The 12,042-nt window shown below is 38.7% G+C and overlaps 2 protein-coding genes across 4 annotated transcripts in view; one reads left to right on the top strand and one right to left on the bottom strand.

The window, feature by feature from the left end:
* Window positions 1-2,359, top strand: part of LOC107671008 (myotubularin-related protein 3-like) — a 52,972-nt gene extending 50,613 nt beyond the window's left edge. For all 3 annotated transcript variants that reach the window (XM_016463832.1, XM_016463829.1, XM_016463827.1), the window contains one exon: window positions 742-2,359. In XM_016463832.1, the coding sequence (XP_016319318.1) occupies window positions 742-913 (172 nt within the window). In that variant the 3' untranslated portion in view covers window positions 914-2,359. The remainder of the gene's footprint in view (window positions 1-741) is intronic.
* A 2,890-nt stretch (window positions 2,360-5,249) lies between these two features.
* Window positions 5,250-12,042, bottom strand: part of LOC107670977 (citron Rho-interacting kinase-like) — a 73,241-nt gene continuing 66,448 nt past the window's right edge. The window contains exons 40-41 of the mRNA XM_016463792.1: window positions 6,555-6,870; window positions 5,250-6,197 (exon numbers count right to left, since the gene is read on the bottom strand). Coding sequence (XP_016319278.1) covers window positions 6,156-6,197; window positions 6,555-6,870 — 358 coding nt within the window. The 3' untranslated portion in view covers window positions 5,250-6,155. The remainder of the gene's footprint in view (window positions 6,198-6,554; window positions 6,871-12,042) is intronic.

Here is a 12,042-nt window from a genome sequence, read left to right as displayed (position 1 = left end):
GCCCTTCAACGTTCCGTCCATTAACTGAAAACAGGCTAGACTAATTGATTCTTGGGATTTAAGAATCGATATAGTTCCCTAAAAATGAGAATCGATTAATAACGAGATATCGATATTTTTTACCCAGCCCTATTTATTACTGTTATTAAATGAAAAATATTATTTTTAATAATAATAAAATAAATAATAACAAAAATGGATTTAATTTTTTTATTTATTTAATGCATTCAGTTTTAGTGAATTTAGGCATTGTTATTCTGTTATTATGAAAATAATATGACAAATATAGTAAAATGAATTGTTGTTTTAATAAATGTGTATATTTATGTATATATAAATACACACACATGCATGTATATAAGAAAAATATGTTACGTTTATATATTTAATACATTTATATATGATATAATATATACATAATAAATATACACAGTACACACACAAACTTTTATATTGGATGCGATTAATCGTTTGACAGCACTAATATAGGGGTTATTACTGTTTTTGTTCTCCCCAGTTTCGAAATGAAGTGCATTCAGTTCTAACCCGTTCAGATCCTCTCTTCAGGAAATAAATGTTTTTATAATGATAATTTATAATATAATGTATTCTAGGCTTCCCTAGTTTAAATTCTAAGAGTTATTTATAAAGGCACTAATTCTATTCTTTCTTTTTTCCTTTCTAAACTCTTTCTCTGACTTCCTCCTCCTCTCCTGTCCTGACCTCTGCCGCCCCCTGCAGGAATTGTGGGAATGTGTTCTGTGGCAGCTTTTGCTATCAGAAGATCCCGGTGCCAAGCCAGCAGTTGTTTGAGCCCAGTCGAGTGTGTAAATCGTGTTTCAGCAGCCTGGAGACTCCCGCGCCGCCCCTGAGCATCGAGCTGGACAAACCCATCACTGCCAGCTCCAACTGATCCCAGATGCACCGAGACGCTCCAGAGACTGTTGTGTGGGGCCGAAGACGCTTCTTTCCCACCCGAAAGGGAATCATGCATATATGGAACGATGAGGAGAGGAAGCTTAGCACTTTCAGAAGAGACAGGGTGCGAATGAGAGCTCGTCTTCATTTGCGATGAAATTTGTCCTGTTCCTGCTGCATAGAGGGAAGCGCTTCTCCAACGGACGGTGTGTGCAAAAGTAGGATTTCTTCCCTCGTCATCTCACAAAGATAGATTATCAGTGGCGTTCCTGAGAAAGGTGCTGCTGGGACGAGACCGCAAGATCCTAGCTTTGTTTTTGAGTTCTCATCTCTTTTGCGGGCTTTTCGTTTTCTTTTTGAGGTGATTCCGACTCTCGGACGCATCCAGTTTCACCGTTTATTCCAGACTCCTGTTAATTTCTTTCTCAGATTAAAGCATTCTCCCTCTGGCTAATGTTGACTGTATAGTGACGGGCCGCTAGATGGCGCTCTTGTTTTTCTGATCTGCTGTGTGGACGTTGGCCGACGTTCTCACTAGTGCATTGTTTTGTAACATAAATGAGATAATATATTAGAATGATATAAGAATGAGACATATAGCATTTAAAATGAGAAATTGTATAGAATTCTTAAATAGTGGCTCACTAAATTAGTCACCAAATATAAGTTGTGTTGTTTTTCCCCAGTTGTAGCCATTTGGGGTTTATCTTTTTAATGTATTTCTTATGTTTCTCCCAGCGACGCTGAACAGACGAATAGAGATGTTGTATGTGGAGAGAGATATTGTTTGTGATATGCTGCAGTAGGGCCCCTTTTGTTTTGTTTTTTTTTCCCCTCCCAACACTTATTTATTATCAGGTTTATTTTGTCTGAATCGTATGTTCAATCCTGACAATTGCTAGACCACAGGATAATCAGTATTGATGGGTTTGAGCTGCGTTTGCACTGAAGATGAAGCCCCGTCCTCACACACACACAACGCACAAATCACAATCAAAGTCTCTTTTGTTTCGCTTCCCATTTTATTTGCTTTTTGGAGGTTCATTCAGACAATTCCCTCAATCAGGAGTTCACCTGATAACACATTTAATATTTACTCACCCTTATGTTGTTTTTTTCCTCTCAAAAGGAGGATTTTGGAGTCTCTTTATGCAGCTCTTTTCCATACAACGACAGTGACTGCAAGTGTTTGTCTTTTTTGGAGCTTGATGGATGTGATGGTAAATGATATCCTGTAAATGGCAAGACGGTGAGAAAATATTGACCGGTTTAAAAAAAAAAATGTGTCGGCGGTGGGACAGCTTTTGCATTAACGCCAATCCATGAATGTGAATTTTTTTTGTTTTCCAGAAAGAGTAAATTCCATGGGTTTAAATTTTGCACATTGGTAATCATCAGAAATACACTGTCGCAGATTTCTGTAAGAATAAAACATGGAATTCCAAACTGAAGTCAATGCTGGACTCATTTCACTGATCTGTGACATGAATTATCAAACTGTTTGTCATCTTGAACCCCTTTGAGCTAAAATATTTACTTACCATACCCGAGACTTTTTTATTTATATTTTCAGTAATTTAACACTGCGGGTAAACATTAAAAATATTGAATCTCTTTTTACTAGTTTTATATACAGTTTTTGTTAATTGTTTTTAACTATTGCATTTTATTTATATGCTAACATTTATTTGTATTGCTTTTTAGTTGAAACATTATATTTTGTTTGATTTAATTAGCTTTTCATTAACTCCCTCACAAACTCGTTTGGGAAGCCCTGATTTATGAAACGCTGTCAATAACCACTTTAAAGCTGGAAACATGATAATTACATAATTACTCTTCCTCCATTAAAGCTATTTATTAAATCTTCTTGCTCAAAATAGGCAGACAGGAAAACCTGAAGACTTTAACATGAACTTCCAATAAACAATATTTCAAATAATGAACCAGAGATGACAATTATCTTCAGCAGTTTAGAGTTGAATGAACAAAAATCTCTAGTACAGTAAACAAAAAGTCAATCACTTTAGCTTTCAACATTATCAATGATAAACATCCTCAAATTATTTAATGCATGCAAAGTTTTATAAAATCTTGAATTGTGAACATGTTAGATTAAATTTATGTTCATTTGTGCAGGCATTTGCCATGTCTTGGTAATTTAGAGACAAAAAATTCAATCATACATGATAAAAATGAATGAGCTTTACTACCTTACCACAACAGCAAATGGTTTGGGTTATGAAAGGGGTTCTCGTTTTAAATAAATGAGAAATTAAACCAACATTCAATTTCTCAGTCAAATGTAGCGCATCAACGTCCCAGCAGTCATGAAGCATACTAATAAATCCTTTTTACCTGACATTCTGTAGCATTGGTGCTGATAAAACCCATTTTTCTGTTTACGCACATGTACAAACACCTTTAAGAGAATATTAATTCTAAAGAATTTCTCATGTAAATTTATAAATGAAAAATTACAAATGATTACAAAATAAATTCTAAACTAAACCTCATTATTAGAATCATCAAAAAAAAATTTTTTATTTTTTTTTTCAAATAATCAAAACGTTATAGATTGAATCCACCTGGCCTGCTTCTCCAGCATCGACATCATTCCGTTGCCCGTTGGACTTCACATCAGACACTGGTTTTTATTTCATTATTAAGTTTGTCTCTCATCTGGCAAAATGTTTAGCATTTCCAAACCTTTTGGATGCTCTTACCGTTTGCTCTGCTCCGCTGTCAAGTCCCACGATCTGGCTCGGATGATGAATCGGTAATGAACGGAAAGCGCGCGTTTGTGATGATCACGTGCTCCAACTCTGACAGACCAAAAGAACGACTCGACGCCAGGAGAACTGAGTATGGCTCATACTTTAATATAGCTTAATTTCTTTATACAAAAAACAAGTTCAAGGTAAGCAGCCTTGTTAGTTGAAAAACATCGATTATCAATATTAAGGTAGTAGTACATGACGGGACGTCCCAAAACCAAGTCAGAATTTACTCATGCGTTTGATATGATCACTCAGGCGTTTGCGTACAATTACCCATTAACTCAAAATGCCTCTGAGTTGTTTTCATATTCCACGAGGAACGACAGAAGATCTTCCACAAACCCTGAGGGCTACCGGACATTATTTCACGTCACAGCTGAACAGGACGTCCGTTAACGGATAAGCTGCAGAAATTTCCAGAAGAGCCCCGCGGAACCGCTGCTGTCACTGTGTGCGAGTGTGTCGACGAAAGCTTCGTTACTTCCGATAAAAATACGCCAAGTTCACTTGAACATCACAAGGACACTTGTAGCGAGAACATGAAGCGTCTCTTTAAAAAGATTTACAAGCTCAGACTCTATTAGCATAAAAATATACAATGTGCAGTAGGTTCGATAATGTCAGTCAAATAGAGCTTAAAAAACTGGACAAACTGTCATTAAGAGCAGCCGATTTACCACATTAGCATACAACATACATGGAAATAAAACCTTTTCTGTACTTTTCTGTAGGAAACCCATTTCAATTGTCTATACAATCAGTTTAATAGCATAAAAAATAGACTTCGTTGCTTCATCAGTCAAGTTCCGTTTAGCTATAAAAATTTAAATCACCAAATTTACAATGTGCGAATCACGTGATTAAGTTGAAGGAATATTCTGAGTTTAGTATAAATGTACAGCATTTGTGGTGTGTTGTCAGTTACCACAGATCATAATTTCAACTAAACCAAAAATGGTGGTTCCAGTAAAACACAATGGAAGTACATTTTTAATGTGAGATACAATTGCTTACTAACCTCATCAGTGCTGGTCAAGGTCAGTGAATTGATCATTTTCACACAGGGATACTACAATGAGCCCGTTTACATGAACGAAACAACACAAACTAAAGTAGTCCTACCACTAAGTGGATGATTAAGACATTTTATAGTTAAAATATATATATTTTAATGAAGAATTTGTGTGTTTTAGCATTATGCAATTACTTTTTTCTTTCTTTTTTTTTTAAAGCGATAGTTCACCCAAAAATGAAAAGTCTGTCATCATTTACTCACCCTCAAGTTGCTCCAAACCTCTATGGGTTTCTTTCTTCTGTTGAAGACAAAAAATATTTTTGAAGAATGTTTGGTAAACATTCTTCAAAACATACATTTCCAGAACAGAAATCTGAACATTGGATAATGCCAGGTTCGAAATTTTAGTTTCAATTTGTTGACACTAATTAATGTTTTGAACGTTAATATTTTGAATTTTCCTTTTTTTAAATCACTCCATAAATCAGAAAAGGAAAAAACATATATCAGTGTTAAGAAATAAAATGTTATAAATGTCTGTAAAAACCTTCAGAATTTAGATAGGAATGAAACTGTAAAATTTGCTCTAAGTGCTGCTGAAGTGGAAAAAACTCCTTTCGAGGAAATGGCCAGTGTATTATAATTGAAATCTAGTGATGCTAATAGATAAAGTGTATAAAAATAACTTTTCACTAGATAGAAAAATGAAAGTTAAAATTGCCCAAAATCGCAAAATTTACCAGTGCCTGAAAAAAAACAAATGGGTTTGCTTGTAGTGTCTTGCCTTAAACTCATAAAGTGCCTGTTCCTGTTTTACTTCCATTGTAAATGTCTTACTGTTACCACAATTTTTACATAAGGGGAGAATCAAAAACATTTTTCTGCAGTAATGGCCGTTATGCCACAAAATGCTGTTGTCAGAGCTTACCGTACTGAACCCGGGATATTCTTCAAAGTCTTTTCCCAAAAAATCGCAGTTGCTTTTCTTTACATTGGACCTTCATGAATAGTTACAGCATGGACAGAGTTTACAACATCAGCACAATGTCCCAGACTCTGGGGCTGCGAGTGAATAACATGGCTCTGTTCACGGTTACAGGCATGAGATGATATAGTTCAGAGCTTTACGAAGCGCCTGTTAAAAGGGCAAGTCCATCCACGCGGGAGGTGGACGATGGCTCTTACGTAATCCCTCCGGGACGCTCTCAGACTGAAGACTGGTCCCAAACCTACACCACCACCAGGATAAAGAGGTCACTTCAACACTTCAACTGGCTGCCTGCCCTGTCTGACGCAGATCAGCTCAGAAACATCATTACTGCTGCATTACTGCTGCTGAGCATCCTGTTTGAGGCCATAACTAGAAGGAATTTAACTACAAAGCAGCGGATGTTCATGCATTTGAGCATGCATGAACATCGTCAAACCTGATGTTTGTATCCCTAAGAGGATACACAGTTTACGTGGCAGTGTCTCATGCGTACCTTGTTGACGGGGGTCAGCTGGGTGCGTACAGAGCTAGAGTGAAGGCGCGAACGCTCCCGGTCTCTCTCGCTGCCGCTGCTCTCGAAGCGCCCTGGCGATCTCTCCCTGCGGCTGTCTAGCACAGCCCGACCGGGCGATTTCTCGCGCTCCAGAGGCCGGGCCGGAGATTTGTCCCTCCGGAACTCTGTGCGGCCCTCGCGGTAGCGGTGAGGGGTGCTGGGCTCGCGGTGCAGCGGCCCCTCCTGGGCCCCGGGACCCGAGGCCAGGCGCTTGGAAATGTGCTCGTTGTAGGTGGGCGGCCCGCGCTTGTTTGGGCTGCTGTGAAGATTTGGGTAAATGCATTGTCTCATGCGTACCTTGTTGACGGGGGTCAGCTGGGTGCGTACAGAGCTAGAGTGAAGGCGCGAACGCTCCCGGTCTCTCTCGCTGCCGCTGCTCTCGAAGCGCCCTGGCGATCTCTCCCTGCGGCTGTCTAGCACAGCCCGACCGGGCGATTTCTCGCGCTCCAGAGGCCGGGCCGGAGATTTGTCCCTCCGGAACTCTGTGCGGCCCTCGCGGTAGCGGTGAGGGGTGCTGGGCTCGCGGTGCAGCGGCCCCTCCTGGGCCCCGGGACCCGAGGCCAGGCGCTTGGAAATGTGCTCGTTGTAGGTGGGCGGCCCGCGCTTGTTTGGGCTGCTGTGAAGATTTGGGTAAATGCATGATGCTTTGACTGCACACAAGATGATTTATACGGTTTGTGAACATGAAATATTGATGAAGCAATAAGCAACTCTAGGCCACGTGTGATTTTTACCACGAGTAAGTGATGTTTTTAGCGAGAATCCCTTTAACCGTGGTAAGATCACTAACAGCAGCAGCAGTATGATAACTATGGAAGCTTATTTCCGCCAGAGAGTAAAAATATAAAAAAAGGTAATTGCAGTTTTCGGAATTGCTAGTCTACATTTTGCAGTTCTGACTTTTTTTATTAGAATTTGGGGTTTGCATCTCGCAATTCTGACATTTTTCTTTTGAATTTACATCTCGCAATTCTGACTTTCTTCTCAGAATTCAGAGTTTACATCTCGCAATTCTGACTTTTTCCTTGAAATTCTGAATTTACATCTCGCAGTTCTTTTTTTCTCAGAATTCTGAGTTTGCATCTCAAAATTCAGACGTTTTTCTCGATTTCTGAGTTTACATCTTGCAAATCTGACTTGTTTTCTCAGAATTCTACGTTTAGAATTTTCTGAATTTTTTTTCTCAAATCCTGAGTTTACATCTTGCAAATCCGACTTTTTTTCTGAGTTTATTCTGAGTTAGCATCTCGCAATGGCCAGCAATGGTTAAATGAAACCACCCGCTCTCTTAGACAAGAGTGTCAGAAAGCAGAGCGAAAGTGGAAAAAAGGTAAGCTGCATGTTTCCTTTGATATCTTAAAGTTAAGTCTCTCTAATTATCAAATAGCAGTAAAACATGCAAAATCTAGTTATTTCTCTGTTAATTGCTGATAATGTGAATAGACCAAAAGCTTTGTTTGATATGATTGATTCTCTTTTAAACCCAACAATGAATTTATTATCTGAGGGCCTCCTTGGAACTTTGTGAGGATTTTTTAAACTATTTTACTCAAAAAATTGATGCTATCAGATTCTCCATTGCGCCTTCTGTATCACTTCATTTGCAATTGCCTTGTACCACAAGTTGTTTGTCGATGCTTTGACTGCACACAAGATGATTTATACGGTTTGTGAACATGAAATATTGATGAAGCAATAAGCAACTCTAGGCCACGTGTGATTTTTACCACGAGTAAGTGATGTTTTTAGCGAGAATCCCTTTAACCGTGGTAAGATCACTAACAGCAGCAGCAGTATGATAACTATGGAAGCTTATTTCCGCCAGAGAGTAAAAATATAAAAAAAGGTAATTGCAGTTTTCGGAATTGCTAGTCTACATTTTGCAGTTCTGACTTTTTTTATTAGAATTTGGGGTTTGCATCTCGCAATTCTGACATTTTTCTTTTGAATTTACATCTCGCAATTCTGACTTTCTTCTCAGAATTCAGAGTTTACATCTCGCAATTCTGACTTTTTCCTTGAAATTCTGAATTTACATCTCGCAGTTCTTTTTTTCTCAGAATTCTGAGTTTGCATCTCAAAATTCAGACGTTTTTCTCGATTTCTGAGTTTACATCTTGCAAATCTGACTTGTTTTCTCAGAATTCTACGTTTAGAATTTTCTGAATTTTTTTTCTCAAATCCTGAGTTTACATCTTGCAAATCCGACTTTTTTTCTGAGTTTATTCTGAGTTAGCATCTCGCAATTCTGACTTTTTCCCTTAGAATTCTGAGTTTACATCTCACAATTTAAATTTGATTTCTTAGAGTTCTGAGTTTACATTTGGCAATTCTGGCTTTTTTTCTCAGAATTCCGTTTACATCTCAGATTTCAGACTTTTTTCTTATGCCTTCCGAGCATGGTGCTTAAATACTCTTCATTGGATCTACAGAGACTAAATTCGTTCTACCGTCTTCCCGGCGAAATATACAACCGCTGTGCCGCAACTGGGAATTACACGCCGTGATTTCCTTGCGAGGTCTGTGACTCCATCGCAAGATAATGATTATATCCCGGTCATTTGGTCGTCATATCGCCGTTCTTCCATCGGATCAAATGGTAAGAGTCAGAGCATCAATTTTGGAAATATCACTTTGCTCAAACACGCACCTCTCAGCTCTCGGCAGTCAGCCTGTACTACTACTGCTAAGATGGCCTTAGTCAATGCTAGGTCAATATCGAATAAATCTTTTATTCTAAATGACTTATTTACATCTAGTACCACAAGTTGTTTGTCGTCCTTTCAACCTGTTTTATCACATCAGCTAGATGATATTGTCTCTACTATGAAGTGTTCTGGTTCTAAGTAAGATATTATTCCTGCACGACTTTTTAAGGATGTCTTCCTGACTATTAGTCCTATTGTAACCGCTATAGTGAACAGCTCTTTAGCCATAGGTGTTGTTCCAGCCTGTTTTAAACATGCAGTTGTGCAACCTCTGCTTCAGACTTTTTTCTTATGCCTTCCGAGCATGGTGCTTAAATACTCTTCATTGGATCTACAGAGACTAAATTCGTTCTACCGTCTTCCCGGCGAAATATACAACCGCTGTGCCGCAACTGGGAATTACACGCCGTGATTTCCTTGCGAGGTCTGTGACTCCATCGCAAGATAATGATTATATCCCGGTCATTTGGTCGTCATATCGCCGTTCTTCCATCGGATCAAATGGTAAGAGTCAGAGCATCAATTTTGGAAATATCACTTTGCTCAAACACGCACCTCTCAGCTCTCGGCGGTCAGCCTGTACTACTACTGCTAAGATGGCCTTAGTCAATGCTAGGTCATGACTATTAGTCCTATTGTAACAGCTATAGTGAACAGCTCTTTAGCCAAAGGTGTTGTTCCAGCCAGTTTTAAACATGCAGTTGTGCAACCTCTGCTGAAAAAACCTCAGCTTGACCCAGCAATGTGCTGTAACTATCGGCCAATTTCTAAGTTGCCTTATATCAGGAAGCTTTTGGAGAAAGTAGTGTTTTTACAACTTCAGTCTTTTTTGGATTCTTTTAGTGTTTTAGATAAGTTTTATCTGGTTTTAGATCATTACACAGTACTGAGTCAGCGCTATTGAGAGTTACAAATGACATGCTGCTATCATCTGTGCACTGGTCTGCTGGAGTTTTACTGTTTGTTCTTCGAAGTGGGATCTGTTTTTCGTTCCCGGTGTGAACTGCTTTTAGAGCATGGTGCTTAAATACTCTTCACTGGATCTACAGAAACTAAATTCGTTCTACCGTCTTCCAAGCGAAATATACAACTGCTGTGACGCACTGGGAATTATACGCCGCCCCAGGTACATTCATCACGGATCTCGCCGTGATTTCCTTGTGAGGTCTGTGACTCCATCGCAGGATAATGAATATATCCTGGTCATTTGGTCATCATATCGCCACTCTTCCATCGGATCAAATGGTAAGAGTCGGAGCATCAATTTTGGAAATATCACTTTGCTCAAACACGCACCTCTCAGCGGTCAGCCTGTACTACTACTGCTAAGATGGCCTTAGTGAATGCTAGGTCAATATCGAATAAATCTTTTATTCTAAATGACTTATTTACATCGCATTCATTAGACTTCTTATTTATTACTGAGACTTGGTTAAAACATGGTGACTTGATGCCTCTTGTTGAGATTGCTCCTCCAGACTGTGCATTCTTTAGTTCTCCATGGGCCTCTGGACATGGTGGTGGAGTTGTACCATTGACCATAGCATTCTTCTTGATCGACTTGAATGTGTGGTAGATATTTGAGGCACTGCATTAAAGTGGTTTGCCTCGTATCTCGAGAACAGGACTTTTTCTGTAAATTTAGGAATTTTTTTCTCATCCACTGCACCTGTCTTGTGTGGAGTACCCCAGGGATCCATTTTGGGACCTTTACTGTTTTCCCTTTATATGTTTCCCTTGGCCCACATTTTTCAAAAATACAGTATTTCATATTTTTAGAAGCTGTTTTAAATGTAAGACTGTGCCCACTGATACTTTCTCCAGTTTTGAATTCCAGCTATTGAAGGTTGATGTAAAGGGGCCTGTACTATGTGCTTTGGTTTACAGACCCCCTAAATGGAATAAGGATTTTATCTGTCAATTTTCTGATTTTCTGTCTGATCTGGTGACTCGGGCTGATAGATTACTAATCATTGGGGATTTTAATATTCATTTTAGAAAGTAGTGTTTTTACAACTTCAGTCTTTTTTGGATTCTTTTAGTGTTTTAGATAAGTTTTATCTGGTTTTAGATCATTACACAGTACTGAGTCAGCGCTATTGAGAGTTACAAATGACATGCTGCTTTCTCTGGATTCAGGTGCTTGTGTTGTGTTGGTATTGTTGGACCTGAGCGTGGCATTTGACACCATTGACCATAGCATTCTTCTTGATCGACTTGAATGTGTGGTAGATATTTGAGGCACTGCATTAAAGTGGTTTGCCTCGTATCTCGAGAACAGGACTTTTTCTGTAAATTTAGGAATTTTTTTCTCATCCACTGCACCTGTCTTGTGTGGAGTACCCCAGGGATCCATTTTGGGACCTTTACTGTTTTCCCTTTATATGTTTCCCTTGGCCCACATTTTTCAAAAATACAGTATTTCATATCATTGTTACGTGGATGATTCTCAGTTTTATCTACTTTTATCTAATTATCGTATTATTGAAATGTGTACATGATATTAAGACATGGATGTCTAATAATTTCCTGCAGTTAAATGAGGATAAACCCGAGGTTTTAATATTAGGTTGTCCTGCACACTCGTCTCCTGCTTTGGAAGCTCAGTTAGTTCCACTTTCAACTAATGTACGCAAACAAATCAAAAACCTTGGAGTGATTTTTGACTCCTCTCTATTTTTTGATAAACAAATTAGTGCTGTTATTAGAGCAAGTTTTTTCCATTTGAGATCTATTGCAAAGTTGAAGCATCTTCTTTCAAGGAAGGATATGGAAGTTGTGATTCATGCACTTGTTACATCTCGATTGGATTATTGTAACTCTCTTTATTCTGGTCTTCCTCAATCTTAATTTTCACGATTGCAAGCTGTTCAAAATGCTGCGGCAAGACTTTTGACTGGGTCAAAAAAGAGGGATCACATTTCTCCTGTCTTATCATCCCTTCATTGGCTTCCCGTTAAATTCAGGGTTGATTTTAAAATTCTTCTGTTTGTTTTTAAGGCATTGTCTGGTTGTGCACCAAGTTATATCTCTGAACTTCTTGTGCCATATTGTCCTGCTAGGGCACTTAGATCTTC

This window comes from Sinocyclocheilus anshuiensis, unplaced genomic scaffold (genome assembly GCF_001515605.1).
Source record: "Sinocyclocheilus anshuiensis isolate Anshui unplaced genomic scaffold, SAMN03320099.WGS_v1.1 scaffold332, whole genome shotgun sequence".
Classification (NCBI taxonomy): Eukaryota; Metazoa; Chordata; class Actinopteri; order Cypriniformes; family Cyprinidae; genus Sinocyclocheilus; species Sinocyclocheilus anshuiensis.
This window is presented reverse-complemented; position numbering and strand designations above follow the sequence as displayed.